At 39.7% G+C, this 24,756-nt stretch overlaps 1 protein-coding gene across 1 annotated transcript in view; it reads left to right on the top strand.

Moving 5' to 3' along the window:
- ZNF354C (zinc finger protein 354C) overlaps positions 1 to 23,216 on the top strand; it is a 40,457-nt gene extending 17,241 nt beyond the window's left edge. The window contains exons 3-5 of the mRNA XM_052642600.1: positions 15,839 to 15,965; positions 16,440 to 16,535; positions 21,829 to 23,216. Of these exons, the coding sequence (XP_052498560.1) occupies positions 15,839 to 15,965; positions 16,440 to 16,535; positions 21,829 to 23,216 (1,611 nt within the window). The remainder of the gene's footprint in view (positions 1 to 15,838; positions 15,966 to 16,439; positions 16,536 to 21,828) is intronic.
- The last annotated feature ends 1,540 nt before the right edge of the window (positions 23,217 to 24,756 follow it).

Genomic DNA, 24,756 nt, shown 5'->3' with positions numbered 1-24,756 from the left:
AAAAGTGTCTGTCAGAAATTCAATGTTCATTCATGATAAAAACTCTTAGAAAAGTGGGAATAGATGGGCCATATCTCAATATAATAAAAAGTAAGTGAAGTGAAGTCGCTCAGGATGGACTGTAGCCTACCATGCTCCTCCGTCTGTGGGATTCTCCAGGCAAGAATAACTGGAGTGGGTTGCCATTTCCTTCCCCAGGAGATCTTCCCAACCCAGGGATCAAACCTGGGTCTCCTGCATTGCAGGCTGACTGTTTACCATCTGAGCCACCAAGGAAGCTCGAAATCTCAACATAATAAAAGCCACTTATAAAACCCACAATCAATACAGTACTCAGTGGTAAAATGCTAACAGCCTTCTTGTTGAAAAACTGAAGCAAGACAAGGATGCCCAGTCTCACCACTTCTGTTCAGCATAGTGTTGGAGGTCCTGGCCAAGCAACCAGCAAGAAAAAGGAATGAAAGGCATCCAGATTGGGAGGGGAGAGGTAAAATTATCGTTACATGCAGATGACGTGACACTATATATAAAACCCTAAGGGCTCAACGCAAAACCTACCAGATCTGATAAATGAACTCAGCAAAGTAGCCATATAAGATTAATATTCAAAAACCAGTTGCATTTCTGTACACTGGCAGTGAAATATCAGAAAGGGAATGTAAAAAGATACATTTAAAAATAGCACCCCTGTGAGAGCTGGACTGTGAAGAAGGCTGAGCACCGAAGAATTGATGCTTTTGAACGGTGGTGTTGGAGAAGACTACTGAGAGTCCCTTGGACTGCAAGGAGATCCAACCAGTCCATTCTGAAGGAGATCAACCCTGGGATTTCTTTGGAAGGAATGATGCTAAAGCTGAAACTCCAGTACTTTGGCCACCTCATGCGAAGAGTTGACTCATTAGAAAAGACTTTGATGCTGGAAGGGATTGGGGGCAGGAGAAGAAGGGGACGACAGAGGATGAGATGGCTGGATGGCATCACTGACTTGATGGATGTGAGTTTGAGTGAACTTCAGGAATTGGTGATGGACAGGGAGGCCTAGCATGCTGCGATTCATGGGGTCGCAAAGAGTTGGACACGACTGAGTGACTGAACTGAACCGAACTGAAATATAAAATACCTAGGAATAAACCTGACCAGGAGGTGAAAGACTTGTACACTGAGAACTACAGACATTAATAAAGGAAATTAAAGAGGATTCAAAGAAATGAAAATATATTCTATGCTCTTGGATTGGAAGAATTAATATTATTAAAATGGCAATACAGCCTAAAGCCATATACAGATTTAATGTGATCCCTATTAAAATGCCTATGACATTTTTTTCATAGAACTAGAACAAATAATCCAAAATTATATATGGAATCATAAAACCCAGAATTGGCAAAGCAATTCTGAGGTAAAAAAAAAAAACAAAACAACAGGATAACTCTCCCAGACTTTGGACAATACCACAATGCTACAGTAATCAAAATGTGTGGTACTGGTATAGAACAGACATACAGATCAATGGACAAGAATAGGGAGCCATAAATAAACTCACACACCTACAGTCAATTAATATTTGACAAAGGAGACAAGAATGTAAAATAGGAAAAAGTCTCTAACAAGTGGTACTGGGAAAGTTGGACAGCTGCATGTAAATCAGGGAAGTTAGAACACATCCTCATACCATGCACAGAAATAAACTCAAAAGGACTTAAAGAGTTAAACAAGACATGACAGCACAAAACTCCTAGAAGAGAGCATGGGCAAAACATTCTCTGACATAAATCATACCAATGTTTTCTTAGGTCAGTCTCCTAAGACAATAGAAATGAATAAATAAATAGGACATAATCAAACATGATATTTTGCACAGAAAACAAAACCATTAAAAAAAAAAGACAAAAAGATTACAAAATGGGAGAAAATATTCGCAAATCCTGGGACTTAATTTTTGAAATATACAAACAACCCAAACAATCCAACAGCAACAGAACCCTATCAAAAAATGGGCAGAAGATCTTAATAGACATTCCTTGAAAGAGGACAAATATGGCCAGTAGGCACATGAAAAGATGTCCAGTGTGGCTAATTATTAGAGAAATGCAAATCAAATTACAATGACTAACCACCTCACACTGGTCAGGATGGTCATCATACCAGGAGAGTGAAAGAAGATGACAGAGGAGTGAGATGGGGAGATTGCCAACCTCCCCACAAATACATCAGAAAAACTCATCAAGATACAAAACAACCTCTAGGTGACAGCAGAAGACCCCAGGCCTCCAGGAGGGGCAAGCTAAGCTCCCTGAAATGAGGTAGGAGAGAGGATGGAGACATAAAAAGGGAAAAGACAGAACTTCTGCACAGGAGCATGCACCCCAAGAGAGGGAGGGAGTCCTGAAACAGGAAGGGTTCCCATGCACTGGGAAGCTCCCTCACAGGCAGGCCCAAGGGTGAGCGGCGGAATCTCAGAAAACTGGGCAAAGCAGGGACTAAGAGGGCAGGAAACAGAGAAAGCTGCAATTCTCAGCACATAAAAGGTGCTCGGACTGTGTCCCTGACCAGACAGCGGACTTGGGGAACTGAGAGAAGCCCATAGCAGTCCCGCAGCACAGAAGGCAGGCCGGGTTGCCTAGAGAGGGGCAGAATACAAACCTCTGCAGTGCACACAACCCTTGCGGTTCAGGGGACAGGCCGGGGTAGCTGAGAGTGGCACAGCATACAAACCTCTCCAGTGCACACAAACCGCGGGGTGCAGAGGACATGCCCAGGTTGCCAAGAAAGGCGTGGCATACAAACCTCTCCAGTGCATACAAACCTCAGTGCAGAGGGTGGGCCTGGGGAGCCAAAAGAACACATAAGCCCTGCAGCATAGAGGCTGGGCCAGTGAGCCAAAACAAGCACACACAAGCCCCGTGAAGCAGAGTGGCTGGTGAGCCGAAATAAGAACACATAAGCCCTGCAATAATAGACAGTGGCCTGGTGAGCTGAGACAAGTGCACACAAGCCCCGTGACACAGAGGGCAAGCTCAGGGGGCTGATGGAAGCACATGTAAGTCTCTGAGATGCAGAGGTCGGGGGAGCTGAGAAAAGATCCTCACAAGCCCCTACCTAGCAAGCATTGGCCTGTGGTACAGGGTGGGACCAGGGAACAGAAGCATTGGCAAAGGTTCCAGGGACAAATAGAGGGTTGGTGGCAGATAAGATATGCTGAGAGAGCCACTTTGACGTGGCTGTGGAAATAGAAGTGTCTAACACTGACTCATTGGAGAAGACCCTGATGCTGGACAAGATCGAGGGCAGGAGGAGAAGGGGATGACAGAGGATGAGATGGTTGGATGCCATCACCGACTCAATGGACATGGGTTTGGGTGGACTCCGGGAGTTGGTGATGGACAGGGAGGCCTGGCATGCTGCGGTTCATGGGGTCGCAGAGAGTTGGACACGACTAAGTGACTGAACTGAACTGATTGAACACTGCCAAAGCCAGAAGGATTGCCCAAAGATACACTGAACTCACAGACACCCCAAAACCTACTACTGGACACTGCACTGCCCTTCAGAGAGACAAGATCCAGCTCCATCAACCAGAACACAAGCACAAGCTCCCCAACCAGGAAAACATCGCAGGACGCTAATCCAACCCCATCCATGGGGGCAGACCACAACCAAGAAGAACTACGACCTTGAGAACTTTTCTCTTCTTGTAAATCACACTGTTTATCCCCCCTACGTATTTCTACCTTCATATTAGCCTTTTGCAGAGCTGTAGAGTTTTCCTCTTTGTTTTTTTTGTTTAAAAATTTCATTTTAAGATTTTTTTCTTTTTTTTTTAACCTTTTTGTGATTTTTTCTGATTTTGTTTTTGATATATTTGACTGCTTTTCTTATAGTTCTTTACCAGCTAATCCTGAATATATATAAATATTATAGTTAATATATATATAAATATTGTGGCTAATCCTGAATATATAAAAATCTTTTCCACATATGTCTGTTTATCTTTGCTTTTCTATTTTTTCTTTTCTCTTTTTTTAACCTTCTTTTCCACCCCTTCCTTTTCTTTTCTCTGCCTTCTCCTGTTTTTTTCCTCCTTTTCTTCTCCCTTTTTTCCTTCACACTTTCTTTTTTCACCAGGTAAGTTAAATTGCTGAACTCTCTTTGCTATGTTCCCTAGTTTTCACTCCACTCAGTTTTCCAGACTGAGCTTTAGTTAGCTCTGCTTTTAATTGGTCAATATCACTTTGGGTTTCCCTCGTTCGCCAAGTCAGTCTCCTGTACTCTTTTCCTTAGAATGCTTTGGTTATAACTGTGTGTGTGGAGTGTGTGTATATATCCCATTATATCTGTAATTACCTGCTTGATCGCCCACTAGAACACAGACACAAGTCACCCCTAACAAGAAGTCAACACAAACCACTCAACCAAGCTTTCCCTCCAAGGGCAAAAACCAAAAGGAAGAATGAATACAACCCTAAAGCCTGGGAGACCTCAATTGGAGCAAGTTAGAAAAAAAAGTGAAAAGACAGAGAAATACAGCACAAATGAATGAACAAGGTAGAAACTCACAAGACCAAGTAAACAAAGAGCAAATAAGCAGTTTACCTGAAAGAGAATTCAGAATCATGATAGTAAAGATGCTCCAAAGATGTGAGAATAGAATGAAGAAAATGCAAGAAACAACACAGTTAATACAATCACCAAGGACATAGAAGAAATTAAGAATAAGTAAACAAGTGAGTAACACAATTACTTCAATTAAAAATATTCAAGAAGGAACCAGTAGCAGAATAACTGGGGCAGAAGAAGGGATAAGTGAGCAGGAAGATAGAATGGTGGAAATAACTGCTGAAGAGCAGAATGAAGGAAGAAGAGTGAAAAAAATTGAGGGTAACCTCAGAGAGGTTTCAGCTTCCCTGGTGGCTCACCTGGTAAAGAATCCCCCTGCAATGTGGGAGACCTGGGTTCGATCTCTGGGTTGGGAAGATTCCCTGGAGAAGCAATGGCTACCCACTCCAGTATTCTGGCCTGGAGAATTCCATGGACTGTATATTCCATGGGGTCGCAAAGAGTCAAACACAGCTGAGCGACTTTCACTTCACTTCAGAGGCCTTTGGGACAATATTAAACACACCAACATTCGAGTTATAGGGGTCCCAGAGGAAGAAGAAAAGAGAAAAAGCACTGAGAAATTTTTTCAAGAAATGGTTGAAAACTTCCCCAACATTGGAAAGGAAATAGTCAATCAAGTCCAAGAAGTGCAGAGAGTCCCTTATAGGATAAACCCAAGGAGAAACACATTGAGACACATGTTAGTCAAGCTAACAGAGATTAAGCATAAAGAAAGAATATTAAAAGCAGCAAGGGAAAAGCAACAAGTAACATATGAGGCAAAACCCATACAATTAACAGTGAATCTTTCAGCAGAGACTCTGCAGGTCAGAAGGGAATGGCAGGATATATTTGAAGTACTGAAAGAAAAAGTCTACAACCAAGATTAGTATGCCCAGCAAAGATCTCACTCAGAATTGATGGAGGAATCAAAAGCTTTATAGACAACAAAAGTTAAGAGAATTTAGCACCACCAAGTCAGCCTTCCAACAAATACTGAAGGGACTTAAATAGCCAATAAACACAAAAGAAAGGAAAGACCTACAAAAAGAAACCCAAAACAATTAAGAAAATGCCAATAGGAACATATATATCAATAATTACCTTAAATGTAAATGGATTAAATGCACCAACCAAAAAATACAGACTGACTGAATGTTCAAATACAAAAGCAAGACCCATATATATGCTGCGTACAGGAGATCCATTTCAGACCTAGAAACACATACAGATTGAAGGTAAAAGTATGGAAAAAATACTCCATGTAAATGGAAACCAAAAGAAAGCTGGAGTGGCAATCATTATTTCAGACAAAAATAGACTTTAAAATAAATATTATAAGAAACAAAGAAGGACACTACATAATGATCAAAGGGTCAATCCAAGAAGAAGACATAACAATTGTAAATATTTATTCACCCAACATAGGAGCACCTCAGTACATAAAGCAAACACTAACAGGCATAAGAGGGGAAATCAACAAGAACACAATAATAGTAGGGGATGTTAACACCCCATTTAACACCAATGGACAAATCATCAAAACAGAGAATCAATAAGGAAACACAAACCTGAAATGAAACATTAGACCAGATGGACATAATTGATATCTTCAGGACTTTCTACCCAAATGTAGAAGAATACTTTCTTCTCAAGTGCACATGGAACATGTCCAGGATAGACAACATCTTGGGCCACAAATCAAACCTCAGTAAATTTAAGAAAGTTGAAATTGTATCAAGCATCTTCTCTGACCACAATACTATGAGATTAGATATCAACCCCAGAAAAAGAAACGCAAAAAACATGAACTCATGGAGATTAAATAATACATTACTAAATAACAAAGAGGTCACTGAAAGTATAAGAAGGAATATAAAAAGATTCCTAGAAACAAATGACAGTGAAAACATGATGACCCCAAACCTATGGGATTCAGCAAAAGCAGTTCTAAGAGGGAAGTTTATAGCAATACAATCATACCTCAAGAAACAAGAGGAACATAGACAACCTAACTTAACACCTAAAACAACTGGAAAAAGAACAAAAAAACCCAAAATTAGTAGAAGAAAAGAAATCATAAAGATCAGAGCAGAAATAAATGAAAAAGAAATGAAGGAAACAGTGGCAAAGATGAATAAAACTAAAAGCTGGTTCTTTGAGAAGATAAATAAAATTAACAAATCACTGGCCAGACTCATCAAGGTAAAAAAGAGAGAAAAATCAAATCAACAAAATTAGAAAAAGGAGAAAAAGGAGAGCTTAAACAGGCAATGCAGAAATACAGAGGATCTTAAGAGGATATTATGTGCAACTATATACTAATAAAATGCAGTCCATGGAATTCTCCAGGCCAGAATCCTGGAGTGGGTAGCCTTTCCCATCTCCAGGCAATTTTCCCAACCCAGGGATTGAACCCAGGTCTCTCACATTGCAGGTGGATTCTTTACCAGCTGAGCCACAAGGGAAGCCCAATAAAATGGACACCCAAGAGGAAATAGACACATTCTTAGAAAAGTTCAAGCTCCCAAGACTGAACCAGGAAGAAATAGATATTATGAACAAGCCAGTTACAAACACGAAATAAAAACTGTGATCGGAGATCTCCCCAAAAACAAAAGTCCAGGGCCATATGGCTTCACAAGGGAATGCTATCAGACATTTAGAGAAGAGCTAATGCCTATTTCTCTGAAACTCTTCCAAAAAGTTGCAGAGGAAAGAGTACTTCCAAACTCATTCTACGAGGCCACCATCACCCTGATACTAAAACCAGGCAAAGACAATACAAAAAAAAATAAAATTAGAGGCCAATATCACTGATGAATATAGATGCAAAGATCTTAAGAAAATTCTAGCAAGCAAAACTCAGCAACACATTAAAAAGCTCGTACACCAAGATCAAGTTGGGTTTATTCTAGGGGTGCAAGTATTCTTCAATATACGCAACTCAATCAGTGTGATACACCATATTAACAAACTGAAAGATAAAAACCATATGGTCATCTCAATAGAAGCAAAAAAAGCCTTTGACAAAATTCAGCACCCATTTATGATAAAAACGTGTCAAAAAAGTGGGCATAGAAGGAACCTACGTCAACATAGTAAAGACCAAATATGATCAGCCCACAGCAAACATTATTCTCAGTGGTGAAAAACTAAAAGCATTCCCTCAAGATCAAGACAAGGGTGTCCACTCTCACCACTATTATTCAACATAGTTTTGGAAGTCCTAGCTATGGCAATTAGAGAAGAAAAAGAAATAAAAGGAATCCAGATCAGAAAAGAAGTAAAACTCTCACTGTTTGCAGATGACATGATCGTATACATAGAAAACCCAAAAGAAACTATCAGAAAAATACTAGAGCTAATCAGTGAATTCAGCAAAGTCATGGGATACACGGTCAACACACAGAAATCACTTGCATTCCTCTATACTGATAATGAAAAATCAGAAAGAGAAATTAAGGAGTCAATCCCATTCACCATTGCCGTGAAAAGAAAAAAGTATCTAGGAATAAACCTACCAAAGGAGACAAAACAGCGGTATACGGAAAATTATAAGACACTGATGAAAGAAATAAAAGATGGAGAGAGATTCCGTGTTCCTGGGTAGGAAGAATAAATATTGTGGAAGTGACTATACTACTAAATGCACTCTGCAGATTCAATGTGATCTCTATCCAATTACCAATGGCATTTTTCATAGACCTAAAACAAAAACTTTCACAGTTCATGTGTGCTTAGTCGCTCAGTCATGTCCGACTCTTTGAGACACGATGAACTATAGCCTGCCAGGTTCCTCCATCCATGAGGATTCTCCAGGCAAGAATACTGGGGTGGGTTGCCATGCCCTCCTCCAGGGGATCTTCCTAATCCAGGGATCGAACCCAGGTCTTCCACATTGCAGGCAGATTCTCTCCTATCTCTACCAGGGAAGCCCACAATTTATATGGAAACACAAAAGACTGAATAGACAAAGGAGTCTTGAGAAAGAATGGAGCTGGAGGAATCAACCTTCCTGACTTCAGCCTATACTACAAACCCATAGTCATCAAGACAGTATGGTACTGGTACAAAACAGAAATATAGACCAGTGGAACAAGATAGAGAGCCCAGAGATAAACTCATACACCTATGGGTACTTTGTTGTTTTACAAAGGAGGCACGAACATACAATGGGGCAAAGATAGTCTCTTCAATAAGTGGTGCTGGGAAAACTGGACAGCTATGTGCAAAAGAATGAAATCAGAACACTTCCTAACACCATACACAAAGATAAACTCAATGGATTAAAGCCCTAAGGACAGAGACTATAAAACTCTTAGAGGAAAACAGGCAGGACACTCGATGACATAAATCAAAGTAAGATCTTCCATGACCCACCTCCTGGAGTAATGGAAATAAAAGCAACAATAAATAAGTGGGACCTAATTAAACTTAAAAGCTTTTGCACAGCAAAGGAAACTAAAAACATGGTGAAAAGACAGCCCTCAGAATAGAAGAAAATATTAGCGAAGGAGACAACTGACAAAGAATTAATTTCCAAAATATACAAGCAGCTCATACAACTCAAAACCAAAAAAACAACCCAATCAAAAAGTGGGAAAAAATCTAAACACATTTCTCCAAAGAAGACATACAGTTAGCTAACAAACACATGAAAAGATGCTCAACATCACTCATTATCAGAGTGATGCAAATCAAAACCACAATGAGGTACCATCTCATGCTGGTCAGAATCAGTTCAGTTCAGTCGCTCAGCCGTGTCCAGCTCTTTGCTGCCTCATGAACCGCAGCACGCCAGGCCTCCCTGTCCATCACCAACTCCCAGAGTCCACCCAACCCATGTCCATCGAGTCGGTGATGCCATCCAACCATCTCATCCTCTGTCGTCCCCTTCTCCTCCTGCCCTTAATCTTTCCCAGCATCAGGGTCTTTTCAAATGAGTCAGCTCTTTGCATCAGGTGGCCAAAGTATTGGAGTTTCAGCTTCAACATCAGTCCTTCCAATGAACACCCAGGACTGATCTCCTTTAGGATGAACTGGTTGGATCTCCTTGCAGTCCAAGGGACTCTCAAGAGTCTTCTCCAACACCACAGTTCAAAAGCATCAATTCTAGTCAGAATGGCTGCCATCAAAAAGTCTACAAGCAATAAATGCTGGAGAGGGTGTGGAGAAAAGGGAACCCTCTTGCATTGCTGGTAGGAATGTAAATTGATGCAGCCATTATGGAAGATGGTATGGAGGTACATTAAAAAACTAGGAATAAAATCACCATATGACCCAGCAATCCCACTTAGGCATATACCCTGAGGAAACCAGAATTGAAAAAGACCCATGAACCCCAGTGTTCACTGTAGCACTGTTTACAATAGCTAGAACATGGAAGCAACCTAGATTTCCATTGACATATGAATGGATGAAGAAGCTTTGTTACATAGACACAATGGAATATTATTCAGCCATAATAAAGGAACACATTTGAGTCAGTTTTAGTGAGGTGGATGAACCTGGAGCCTATTATACAGAGTGAAGTAAGCCAGAAAGAGAAATGTAAATATTGTACACTGACACATATATACGGAATCTAGAAAGATGGTACTGATGAATTTACTTGCAGGGTAACTGTGGAGAAACAGACATGGAGAACAGATCTGTGGACACTGGGGCAGGGGAGCGGGGAGAGAGTGAGATGTATGGAGAGAGTAACATGGAAACTCACAAGACCCTATGTAAAATACATAGCAAGCGGGAATTTGCTGTATGACTCAGGGAACTTAAACGGGCTCTGTGACAATCTAGATGGGTGGGATGGGGAGGGAGGTTTGGGAGGGAGGGAACATGGATGATTCTTGTTGATGTTGGACAGAAAACAACAAAATTCTGTAAGGTGGTCATCCTTCAATTAAAAACTAACGTGGCAGAAAAGGTCTACAGGTGATGGAGAGAGTGTGGAGAAAGTTGATGCAGCCACTGTGGAAAACAGTGTAGAGGTTCCTCAGAAAACTAAAAATAGAATTACTGTCTGATCCAGCAGTCCCACTCCTGGGCATATGCCCAGACAAAATTATAATTTAAGGAGATACGTGCACCCCTATGTTCATGGCAGCCCTGTTCACAATAGCCAAGACTGGAAATAACCTAAACGTCCATTGACAGCTGAGCGGTTAAAGAAGCTGAGGTGTGTGTCTGTGTGTGTATATGTGCACACAGTGGGATGTTACTCAGCCATAAAAGGAAGGTGATAATGCCCCTTGCAGCATCGTGGATGTGGCTAGAGATTAACATACTAAGTAAAGTAAGTCAAAAAGAGAAAGACACATGTCATACGATATCACTTTGATGTGAAACCTAAAACAGAGCACAAATGAACCTATACACAAAACAGAAACAGACTCGCAGAGAACAGACTTGTGGTTGCCAAAGCAGAGGAGGATGTGGGAGGGAAGGACTGGGAGTTTGGAATTAGCAGATGTAAACTGTTATATATAGGATGGATAAACAACAAGGTCCTACTGTATAGCACAGGGAACTATATTCCACATCCTATAATAAACCATAGTGGAAAAGAGTATTAAAAAAGAATGTCTATGTGTGTAGAACTCAGTCACTTTCCTGTACATCACAGATTGGCACAACACTGTAAATCAACTGTACTTCAATTTTAAAAGTAAACTTTCTAGTAACAGTAAAAAATAAACAGAAGCAGATTAATTTTAATAAATATTTTACTTGACCCAGTATACCCAAATCTTCTTATTTCAACACGTGTTGTTGTTGCTCAGTTGTGTCTGACTCTTTGCAATCCCATAGACTGCAGCACACCAGCCTTTCCTGTCCTTCACTATCTCCTGGAGTTTGCCCAAACTCTTGTCCATTGAGTCAGTGATTGCATCCAACCATCTCATCCTCTGCCATCCCCTTCTCCTCCTGCCTTCAGTCTTTCCCAGCATCAGGGTCTTTTCCAGTGAGTTGGCTCTTCAAATCAGGTGGCCAAAGTATTGGAGCTTCAGCTTCAGCATCAGTCCTTCCGATGAATATTCTTGGTTGATTTCCTTAGGATTGAATGATTGGATCTCCTTGCTGTCCAAGGGACTCTCAAAAGTCTTCCCTAGCACCACAGTTTGAAAGCATCAACTCTCTGGCACTCAGCTTTCTTTATGGTCCAGCTCTCATATCCATACATCTCACATTTCCACATGTTATGAGTATTAAATTATTGAGGTATCATATATATATATGTATGTGTGTATATATATATATTTAGTAAATAGTCTCGTGTGTATTATATAAATAGCACTTCACAATTCAAACTAGCCACCTTTTAAGCACTGAACATCCGTTTGTAGATGGTGTCAATAGTATCAGGCAGAGAAGTTATAGACAAGTAACCAAAAAACAAAGATTTTAAAGCAGACAGGGGAAAAAACCATGTTATATACATAGAATCAATATCTGAATGTCCATTGGCTCCTCATTAGAGACGACAAAGGCTAGAAAATAATAATGACCTTTTTATATGCTGAAAGAAAAACACTGTCAACTCCAAATTCTGTAAACAGTGAAAATATTCTTCAAAAATGAAGGTAAAATAAAGGCATTTTCAGATAAAAGAAAACAAAGCTAATTCATCATCAGTAGTTCTGCAGTATAAGACATGCTAAAGGAAGTTCTTCAAGTTAAAAGGAAATAATGCCAGATGTAATCTTAAGAAGGAAATAAAGAGTATTAAAAGTGGTGACTGTCTGGATAAAGATATGTATTATAGAAATATATAACTAATTTTTCCTCTCAGTTTCTGTGGTATGCATATGCTTGTTTAAAGCAAAAATATAATCTTGTGTTACGGAGTTTATCATGTAAGTGGATGTAATGTATATGCCAACTGTGAATATGCAACTCATTAAGGTCTGGACTGGAAAAGCTTTGTCTCCAGGGATGGCTGAATGGCTGTTTTTTGATTCCTGGCCAAGATAAGGGCAATGGATGTGCTCTTACTTGATCTGTTTCTAGTTTTCTTTCTTCCTTTGACTGTACTGGGTCTTTGTTGCTGCATGGACTCTTCTCTAGTTGCGGAGTGTTGGGGCTACTCTCTGCTTGCAGTGCGTGGACTTCTCACTGTGATGGCTTCCTTCGCTGCACAGCCCAGGCTCTAGGGCATGAGGGCTTGGGTAGTTACAGCATGTGGGCTCGGTAATTGCAGCTCCCAGGTTCCAGAGCACAGGTTCAATAGTTTTGCACAAGCTTAGCTGCTCTTAGGCATGTGGGAGCTTCCTGGCTCAGGGACTGAACCTGTGTCTCCTGCATTGGCAGGCAGATTCTTTACCACTGAGCAACCAGGGAAACCCTGGATGTACTGTTTGAATGCTACTGACCACCCTCAGGGTCATCTTCACTTGATTTGCAACTGGCTTATATGGTATGTCAAGCCATGCTTGATGCATAAAAAGCCCCTGCTGAGCATTTCTCCTTTGCGCTCCCCCAAACCAAGAATTCTCATCTATTAATAGATTCAACAACACAGCATGGTCTGTGCATGCAAATAAGGAAACTCATGAAGCATCTCTGGCTTCCAGTACTTTCCTACACAGTTTTTATTTGGCTGCAGTGTACCCTTTGGGCTTCCAGGTGGCTCAGTGGTAAAGAATCCATCTGCCAGTGCAGGAGATGCAGGTTTGATCCCTGGGTCAGGAATATTCCCTGAAGAAGGAAATGGCAACCCTCTTCAGTATTCTTGCCTGGGAAATTCCATGGACAGAGGAGCCTGACAGGAGGATAGAGGAGCCATGTGGTTGCAAAAGAGTCAAATTGTACAAGCAGTACATTAAAATTGTACTGCTTGCCTTCCATGGGCAGTCTCAGAGTGACCTGATGAGTCCTGTCAACTTTATGATCTGGGAATGTCTTTGTAATAACTTTGTAACAACTACAACATGAACAAGAACCATATGTGTGCAAGGTTTTTACCTTCTTTGTGAAATCATATATTAGCTCTAAATATGCTGTGAAGAACTAAGAATGTATATTATGATTCTCAGCAGCCACCAAAAATGCAAAGCTAAAAAATGAATATGTAAATTAAAGTGGAATCTTAAAAAATGTCAAAACAAACATACACCCTGTAAAAAATGTAAGCCTAATGAAGGATATAAGTGGTAGAGTGCCATTCTGTCCCTCTCTAAAATATCAAATAATAATCTGGGACAGCTTGTTGTTTTCTTCCAGATATTTTTGTGTGCACCTATGCATATACAGATAAAGAATTTTTCAACACATATTGCCTGGGAGCTTGCTTTTTCATATGAATTGATAATATATCACAGTCAAATTCCAATGTCAGGCATACAACCCTACCTCATTCTGTTTAATGGCTTTATAACATTTCATGGGCTAAATGCAGTATAAATTGCTTATCTATTCCTTTATTGATAGATAATATAGGTTGTCTTGAAAATTTCACCATTGTATTAGTTTTCATTGTTTCTATAACAAATTATAACAAATTCAGTGGCTAAAACAACATAAATTTATTCTCCTATAGTTGTGGAGGTCAGAAGTGTGAAATCAGTTTCACTGACTCAAGGTCAAGTTCTCAGCAGGGCTGCTTCTTTCTGCTTTGGCTCTAGGGCAAGGGGTGGGGATTTTGTTTCCTGGTCTTGTTTTCATCTTCTAGTGGCCCCCTATCTTCCTTGGTCTGTGTGGCCTTTTCAAGCATCTTTAAAGCATATCATTTCAGTCTCTGCTTCCATCATTACATAGCCTTCTCTTCTAACTCCTTTTGTGTTCTTCTTAGAAGGACTGTTAAGATTACACCAGATCCCCCTTATAATAATCCAGAATAATCTCTCCCCATGCTCACAATCCTTCAGCAGATCCTCAAAGTCCCATTTGTCATATGTACAATGTTTACAGGTTTATTATTAAACCTACCGTAACCATTAACTTACAAGTAATGTTTTAGTGAACATCCGTGAGCCGATATCCCTACCCAGTTGTGTGATTATTCCTTGTAGTAGGATCCTAGAAGTAGAAATGCAAAATCATAGTGATGTACCTTTGACCTTTTGATAGATTCTAATAATGCCCACTAAGCCTTGTACTGTTTGTCACTCCCTTCAGCCCTTTAATTAAACAACAACAAAAAAAGGCATCTGCCTTCTTACTGGGATTCTCTTGGGAAGTCTTACCTTCTCAGCATTTCCCTTTTGCACCTGTGCAGTACTTTAGTTCTTCTGATTTTCTCTAGTCAACGGAACCCGTCTGACAATATAGCTTAGAGATCTGTCTACCTGAATTCACTTAGGAGCTCCACCACTTGAACAGTATTAGCTAGGAAAGATTTTGTAACCTTTCTGGACTGTTTCTTTATCTGCAAAATTATTTATAGTGTCTTCCTAATAGAATATCTATGAAACTTAAATTGGCTACTATCATAGTCTATCTATAGTCTATTCTATCATAGTTTCTAACATCTTTGTGACCCCATGGACTATAGCCCACCAGGCCCCTCCCATGGAATTCTCCAGGCAAGAATACTGGAGTGGGTAGCTATTGTCTTCTCCCGGGGATTTCTGACCAGGGATCCAACCCTGGTCTTCTGCACTGCAGGCTGATTCTTTACCATCTGAGCCACCAGGGAAGCCCATCAATAGACATTAAGCAATATTATTTTTTTATTATTTGCTTTATGTCTCAGAAACTCCTTTTTTTTCTGTTCTACTAGTGATATTTCTCCTAGTTTTCCAGCACTGCTCTAAACATACTCTGATTTTTTCTTTTCATTTAATTTGGATTTTGTATTTTATTTAATTTTTTTTTTTTACTTTATTTTACTTTACAATACCGTATTGGTTTTGCCATACATCAACATCGATAACCCTATATGCGAGACAGCAAAAGAGACACAGATGTATAGAACAGTCTTTTGGACTGATTTGGATTTTGAATTGGAAGGAGGAGATAAATGGACTCTGACAATATAAATTCCTTCTCGGCAGGAAATTTGCCCTTTTTTCCCATACCCTCACAAACATGCCATGTGTCTTTGCTCCAAGTGGGTACTCGATAAATATTTGTTTGTCAGTTGATGGGTGGTTCCAAAAGTAACATAAATAGTTGCTTTGAAATATTTAGAATCCTGAGACATTTTCAGAATAGCTGCTACACATCCTACTGTCTTCTTACCAAGTCTTTCAGGGGACATGTTCCTGGGTAAACAGGAACGGGTTTGCCGTTGCAGGAGTCAGTGACGTTTAGGGATATCGCTGTGCTCTTCAGCCGGGACGAGTGGTTGCACCTGGATGCTGCCCAGAGAACCTTGTACCGGGAGGTGATGCTGGAGAACTACAGCACCCTGGTCTCGCTGGGTAAGGAGGCTTGCCTGTCGTGGAGAGTCTGCTGTGGGAGACTTGAGAGCGCCCTTGGAGGTTCAGAGTCTGCAGGTTTCTGTCCTCTGCCCTGGGAAAGGACAAATCTCTGTAGAATTAAAAGTGTACCTGTCTGTTTTGATGCCCTTCCTGCTGCTCTTTGTCCTCTGCCTTCCTCCCACCCCACCTCCTTAATAGTTCCCTCCTACTCCAATGATTGGAACCCAGTTTAGATTCTGAAAAGTGCATAGGACTCCCATCATCATGGCATTCATAGACAGGGTCCCATATTGTTTCTGAACCAAGACCCACCTCCTGCTCCATCCCTGTGAAGGCCTCAGTCCTCTCAAGAGTGCTTTTGCTGCCGACTTTGCCTCTCTATACTTGTGTTATCTTCCCTGTAGGTTCTGGTTTGAGTTTGGGGCTTGCTTTTCATGCCATTTGTTCAAACTCCATTTCCTTCCTGATGAGCAGGGATTCCATTTTCAATGCCAAAGCTGATCTGCCAGTTGCAACAAGGAGAAGATCCCTGTATGGTGGAGAGAGAAATCCCTCAAGATACCTGCCTTGGTGAGTAAGTGACTGGGGGATGGGCACACGTGTCTTTATACATAAGCAGGTTGTGAGGAGTGTTCAAAAACTCTCCTGGAAATTCTGAGCGCTATTGAAATGCTCAGAACCACCTGACAAGGCTCCTTGGTTGTAATGGTTTTCTTTCATCAAGAAGGTCCTTGTCTTGACATTTTCCTTCTCATACCACTCCCTGCATTCTCTTTCCCTCCCCACCACCTTTTGTTTTGCAGCCTCACTCACTTCCTTCTATCACCTCTTGATCTTCATGTTATTTTTCCGTCTGCATTTACACATGTTCATTCATGTCTGACAGATGTTTTAACGCTACACCTTCTGCCATGTTTGGAATTTTTTAAAAAAATTCTTTCATTTCTTTTTTACCATCCACATATTTCGAAGTATTATTAACATTCCTTTGTCTCTGATTTCTTATTTTCTTGGTGACTAGATTGTCATGTCCCACTATTATATATTCTATCAACTGTTGTTAACATTACCACTGTAGCCTTTCCAGTCCAGGGGTCAGCAAGCATGTTGTTCCTGGTGGGCTGCAGTGCACGGAGTCACAGAGAGTCGAATGTGACTGATTACACAGTACCACCACCACCAGCTAGTGCAGTATAGCATTAAGGATCATGGTTTGAATTTAGACATTCCGAATTTTGCGTGACCCTTACCACTGCTTACATGCGCTATAGGAAAGTTGCCTACCTTCTCTGAGCCTTTTTTCTCACTCATTTTCCATGCCATGAACACAGTGATCTTTTTGAAATTCAGGTATTTGTCCTGTACTTTAAGAGACTTCATTGTTTCTCCATTATCCATGGAGTAAAGAAAGATTCCTTAATATGACATTAGACTTACATCTTAGCCTGTCTTCATATTCCTTTATGGTCTCATCAGTGGCCACTTCCTCTTCAGCTCAGTGTTCTGACTACATCTGCATATTCACTATCATTTGTGTGTTTCTCCTTCAGCTTGAATCACCTCTTCTACCTTGTCCATTGGTAAACTATTTATCTTTCAAGATCCATTTGTCCGCCTGATATGCCACTCTTATCTGTAGATTTTTCTTAACTTTCCTCAGTTGTTTTCTTGCTAAGTCATCTCTGACTCTTTGCGACACTATGGACTAGCCTGCAAGGCTCCTCTGTCCATGGAATTTTCCAGGCGAGAATACTAGAGTGGGTTGCCATTTCATATTCCAGGGCATCTTCACATCCCAGGGATTGAACCCATGTCTTTTGCGTCTCCTGCATTGGCAGGCAGAGTCTTTACCACTGCACCACCTGGGAAGCCCTCCTACTTCCAGTCAGCATTAATTTTTCCATCATTTAGTTCATACAACACTTTCTACATAGTTGGAGTACATTGATTATTGTATCTATCACAATGAATTGTAGTTATGTTTAATTCTTTTTCTAATAAGATTGTGCATATTTAAGGGAGAGGCCAGATCTTTGAATTCTGTTCCTCAAGCATTTGATATATTAGATTTAGTAATATTTAAAATTTTTTTAAAATTCTGTTTTAATTGAATTAATTACCTCTCTGATTAACTCAGTGCTGATGAGGCTCAAGTTATTCAGTTCAGCCAGACCACTGCAGCTACATTATTTTTCAGATTCCATTCTGTCCTTCCTCTGATCCAAGCTGCCCATTTTACCAAATATAAACATTTTTGCCTTGTTATGATCTGTCTAAGAATTTATAGCACCTTCTGTTAGTAAATTCTTCTGCTGGTTATTTAGTAACTGTATATTTGGCCTTACTGTGCTTAACCTAAATTTTAACTAGTTCCAACTCAAATTCCCTTCTTTAGTCAATCAGTCAGTTCAGTTCAGTCGCTCTGTCATGTCTGACTCTTTGCGACCGCATGAATCGCAGCATGCCAAACCTCCCTGTCCATCACCAGCTCCCAGAGTTTACTCAGAGTCATGTCCATCGAGTCAGTGATGCCATCCAGCCATCTTATCCTCTGTCGTCCCCTTCTCCTCCTGCCCCCAATCCCTCCCAGCATCAGAGTCTTTGCCAATGAGTCAACTCTTCACATGAGGTGGCCAAAGTACTGGAGTTTCAGCTTTAGCATCAGTCCTTCCAATGAACACCCAGGACTGATCTCCTTTAGGATGGACTGGTTGGATCTCCTTGCAGTCCAAGGGACTCTCAAGAGTCTTCTCCAACACCACAGTTCAAAAGCATCAATTCTTCGGCACTCAGCCTTCTTCACAGTCCAACTCTCACATCCATACATGACCACTGGAAAAACCATAGCCTTGACTAGACGGACCTTTGTTGGCAAAGTAATGTCTCTGCTTTTGAATATACTGTCTAGGTTGGTCATAACTTTTCTTCCAAGGAGTACGTGTCTTTTAATTTCATGGCTGCAGTCACCATCTGCAGTGATTTTGGAGCCCCCAAAAATAAAGTCTGACACTGTTTCCACTGTTTCCCCATCTGTTTCCCATGAAGTGATGGACCAGATGCCATGATCTTCGTTTTCTGAATGTTGAGCTTTAAGCCAACTTTTTCACTCTCCTCTTTCACTTTCATCAAGAGGCTTTTTAGTTCCTCTTCACTTTCTGCCATAAGGTTGGCGTCATATGCATATCTGAGGTTATTGATGTTTCTCCCAGCAATCTTGATTGCAGCTTGTGTTTCTTCCAGCCCAGCATTTCTCATGATGTACTCTGCATATAAGTTAAATAAGCAGGGTGACAATATACAGCCTTGACGTACTCCTATCTGATAGATAGGTCCCTGATGAATTATGGACATAGGTTCATGAAATTGTACAGGAGACAGGGATCAAGACCATCCCCATAGAAAAGAAATGCAAAAAAACAAAATGGCTCTCTGAGGAGGCCTTACAAATAGCTGTGAAAAGAAGAGAAGCCAGAAGCAAAGGAGAAAAGGAAAGATATAAGCATCTGCATGGAGAGTTCCAAAGAATAGCAAGAAGAGATAAGAAAACCTTCCTCAGCGATCAATGCAAAGAAATAGAGGCAAACAACAGAATGGGAAAGACTAGAGATCTCTTCAAGAAAATCACAGATATCAAGGGAACATTTCATGCAAAGATGGGCACAATAAAGGACAGAAATGATATGGACCTAACAGAAGCAGAAGATATTAAGAAGAGGTGGCAAGAATACACAGAAAAACTGTACAAAAAAGATCTTCACGACCCAGATAATCACAAGGGTGTGATCACTCACCTAGAGCCAGACATCCTGCAATGCGAAGTCAAGTGGGCCTTGGAAAGCATCACTGCGAACAAAGCTAGTGGAGGTGATGGAATTCCAGTTGAGCTCTTTCAAATCCTGAAAGATGATGCTGTGAAAGTGCTGCACTCAATATACCAGCAAATTTGGAAAACTCAGCAGTGGCCAAAAGACTGGAAAAGGTCAGTTTTCATTGCAATCGCAAAGAAAGGCAATGCCAAAGAATGCTCAAACTACCGCACAAGTGCAGTCATCTCACACGCTAGTAAAGTAATGCTCAAAATTCTCCAAGCCAGGCTTCAGCAATACGTGAACTGTGAACTTCCAGATGTTCAAACTGGTTTTAGAAAAGGCGGAGGAACCAGGGATCAAATTCCAGCATCCGCTGGATCATGGAAAAAGCAAGAGAGTTCCAGAAAAACATCTATTTCTGCTTTATTGACTATGCCAGAGACTTTGACTGTGTGGATCACAATAAACTGTGGAAAATTCTGAAAGAGATGGGAATCCCAGACCACCTGACCTGCCTCTTGAGAAATCTGTATGCAGGTCAGGAAGCAACAGTTAGAATTGGACATGGAACAACAGACTGGTTCCAGATAGGAAAAGGAGTACGTCAAGGCCGTATTGTCTTTAGTCAGTAAGCGTCCCCAAACAGGTTTACTTTCTCTGCAGATGACTTTAACAGGCCTTCTTTTTGACTCACAGGTTCCTCTTTTCTTTTTCTATTGAAATCCAACCCACTTCTATTGTCTATCTTCCATTCCTTACCGATATTATTGATATTTGTATCCTCATTTTCTGAACCTCAATTCTGAATTATGCAGTTGAGTCTTCTCAGATCATGGAGAAATGAACTATTACTGTTTGGCCATTTATTTTTTTCCTATTATCATTGCTAATTATTCAGTATTTGTTCAATAAATGACTGAGTCTCAGGAGTCCAGTAAGAGAGGAGAGGTCTCTCTTCATTTTCAAGGTTACTTGCCCTTCATAATAATTTTTCCAACTTGGTCACTCTGCTCATTCATTCTTTATTTTTTTTATCTAAGACATTCTAGTTGTGTACTTAGCTTGTACACAATAAAGAATTAACAAATCATCATAAGACATAGTTACTGCTCTCCTTGAACAAATAACTTTGAATTATTTTCACAAACTTTATATATGTAAGTTAAGTGATTGAATGTTTTGAAAATATGTTTTGAAATTTGAAGAAAGGGGTGGATTATTTAGGCTTAAGTAATTGAGTTTTTGTAAAGAAATAAGATTAAAGTAGTAGGGTAAGTTTCTAGATGGACAGGGAAGATCATATTGTGAGAAAGAGTAAAAAGAAAGAAGGTACCTGGTTGATCCTTGAAAATCTAAACTGCTAGGTTTCCCATGGATACCATTAAGAAAGATGTATATTCTTATACAGATTTATAGCCTATATTTCTTATTCTTACTTAATTTCAATAAAATATTTTTATTACTAAAACCAGATAAATTTTATTATCATAGATAATCTATATTTTATTTAAGTTGTATAATTTATTTAAACACCTGCTGCTGCTGCTGCTGCTGCTGCTGCTAAGTCACTTCAGTCGTGTCCGACTCTGTGTGACCCCATAGATGGCAGCCCACCAGGCTCCCCTGTCCCTGGGATTCTCCAGGCAAGAACACTGGAGTGGGTTGCCATTTCCTCATACAGTCACCTAATTAGTGAAATAACTTTAATCTATTTTCAATCATGGATTGATAAAAGTAAGCCAGGTTTTAACTCAGAGTTTCTTAGAATCAGCTCAAGCGAAATCTTTTCACTTTAGAGTCAGATCTGAGCCTGGGACTTGGGCATAGTTGAGAACCTCACATCTCGTATAGACTCCTGTTAGTCTCAAAAGATCCCTGCCTTTACTTCTCTCAGATGGCAATATCTTCATTGTCACTGTTAATTTGTCTACACGACTCCTGTTTACTTCTCCTTCCATTCTACCCTCTTTTTCTCTAGATTCAAGTCCATATTTGAAATTATATGGTATCAAACTCTCTTCCAGCAGAGGAGCCACTATTCTGATTTATTCCAGGTTTCAAGACATGGCCTGAAATAGAAGCATTGCCTCGCAAACAGGACATTTCTACAGGAGAAACATCTCAAGGAATAATAATGAAAAACTCCATTAAGTTGGACATCAAGTGTGGAGAAGCTTTGGAATTTGAGGGCAGGACACAACAAGAGCAACAGAAAAAAACTCTCCGGCAAATGGTAGCCTCACAGAAGAAAACCATCAGTGGAGCTGGAGACCAGACAAGTCTTGAATTAGGGAAAGGCTTATTTATAAATACAGTTCTTATTAGACAACAAAATGTTCCTACAGAAAGAGTACCCAGTATATATTATACTTTTGGGAGAGATTTTAAACAGAATTTTGATCTAATGAGATGTTTCCAGATTTACCCAGGAGAAAAACCTCATATTTACAATGAATGCAAAAAAAGCTTCAATCAGAGTCTTCATCTTATTGAACACCAGAGAATTCTTACTGGTGAAAAACCTTACAAATGTAATGAGTGTGGGAAAACCTTCAGCCACAGATCATCACTTCTTGCCCATCAGAGAATTCATACTGGAGAGAAACCTTACAAATGTAATCAATGTGAGAAAGCATTTAGTAGCAGTTCAACCCTTATCAAACATTTGAGAGTGCATACTGGAGAGAAACCCTATCAGTGTAAGGACTGTGGTAAAGCTTTTAGCCAGTGTTCAACCCTCACTGTACATCAGAGAATTCATACTGGAGAAAAACTCTATAAGTGTGGAGAATGTGAGAAGGCCTTCAATTGTAGAGCAAAGCTTCATAGACACCAACAAATCCATACAGGTGAGAAACCCTATAAATGTAGTGAATGTGGGAAAAGTTACAGCCAGTTTACATCCCTGGCTGAACATCAGAGGCTTCATACTGGAGAACAACTGTGTAAATGCTTGGAATGTGGGAGAAATTTCACTCGCATCTCAACCTTTATTGAACATCAGCGGATTCATACTGGACAAAAACCATATCAGTGTAATGAATGTGGGAAAGCCTTCAACCAGTATTCATCCTTTAATGACCATCGGAAAATTCATACCGGAGAAAAACTTTACACGTGTGGAGAATGTGGGAAAGCCTTTGGTTGCAAATCTAACCTTTATAGGCATCAGAGAATCCATACTGGAGAGAAACCATATCAGTGTAATCAGTGTGGAAAAGCTTTCAGCCAGTATTCATTCCTAACTGAACATGAGAGAATCCATACTGGAGAGAAACTCTATAAATGTATGGAATGTGGGAAAGCCTACAGTTACAGATCAAACCTTTGTAGACACAAAAAAGTTCACAATAAAGAAAAACTCTATAAATGGAAAGAATATGGGATCAGAGATTTCTTAGAGGAGATAAGCCCTATGAGGTTTAATTCATCTCTGAAATAATTTAAGGGTTCTCATTGGAGAATAATCAGGAGAATAATAAATAAGGCACAGACTTCTGATAGATCAAGTCTTTCTATTACTTCTCTTAGAGAAAATATGCAGGTTATCACTAAGTAATGGTAAAATTGACCAACGAATATTAAGAGCACTGACTTGTCAAATTTTATAAGAACCAGTAAATTTAAGGTTTCTAAAAACATAAAAATTTTAAATTCACAGAAAATTGTAAAAGACCTAACTTTTAAGAAATGAAACAATGGAATAGAAGTTTTATTTCTTTCATTAGACTTTGTTGCCTTTCTAACAGTAAGCTTCAATATGAATTTTCTTTTATTTTTTATTTATTTTTTAAAAAATATAAATTTATTTTAATTAGAGGTTAATTACTTTACAATATTGTATTGGTTTTGCCATTAAAATGAATTTTCTTTTTAAGGCAGTCACTGAGTTATTAATAATGTGAATAAGTGTGGGGCCTTATTTTCTAAAATGACAGATAGATATAGGACATACTCTCTTTCATAAAGAGAAGCTAAGGATAAGAAATTCTTTAGATTTTCACATGGAAATAATTAAGCTCACTTTTCATGAACTGCCTCACCAGCAATTTATATTTATAAATACACATGTATGTATATGTGTGTTAGTTGCTCAGTCATGTCTGACTCTTTGCGACCTGTGGACTGTATAGCTCACCAGGCTCTTCTGTCCATGGAATTCTCCAGGCAAGAATACTGGAGTGGGTAGCCATTCCCTTCACCAGAGGATCTTCCTGATCCAGGGCTCAAACCTGGGTCTCTTGCTTTGCAAGCAGATTCTTTACTGTGGCCTGAGCCACCAGTGATAGACATAAATGTGTGTATGTATTCATGTGTATATATACACACAGAGTTTTGGTGTATATTTTTTCAAAATTCTTTGATGATTAAAAAATGTGGTTTTATTACTTTAGAGTTTAGTTTTGAAATTGCCCAATGATGTCTCTTCCTTTTCTTTCCTTACATTATTTCTTAATTTGATGTGATTCTACATTACTGAACAGAGTCTTAGAGAAGTTGGTGTAAACTGAAGCAAGTGGAGAGACTATCATGCAAATACTGTCTTGTGTGTTGCAAAAGGGATATGTTTCCAGACTCTGATTATATACCTGGTAGCTTATTAAAACCAGGAGAGATTTTAATTTAGTTACAGCCTTTGATTTTAACTAATGAAGAAATTGAGCTTTTTGAGTACAATTAAGACTAGAATCTAGATCTTCAGCTCTGGTTTTCTGTAATAATTATAGGTTAATTTACAACTTCAGGCCCCAAGAGTCCAAGTCCCAAAGCTATTTGTTTTGTAAACTGGTTAGGCACAATTGCATTAATCAGTTTCATTTTATGTTTGGTAAGTTCCCTCAATTTTAACCTTAATAATTGACTTAGCCATGTTTTCCTTTTTTCTTATGAGTCCCTAATTATACCTGCTTTTATAGTAACTGTACTTAAATCCTAAAACCTAGCTATGGTCCAGATAGTGAAACTACATTTGGGGGGTTCAC

This window comes from Budorcas taxicolor, chromosome 7, assembly GCF_023091745.1.
Source record: "Budorcas taxicolor isolate Tak-1 chromosome 7, Takin1.1, whole genome shotgun sequence".
NCBI classification, from domain to species: Eukaryota; Metazoa; Chordata; class Mammalia; order Artiodactyla; family Bovidae; genus Budorcas; species Budorcas taxicolor.
The sequence above is the reverse complement of the archived record's forward strand: the minus strand, read 5'-3'. Positions and strand labels throughout refer to the sequence as shown.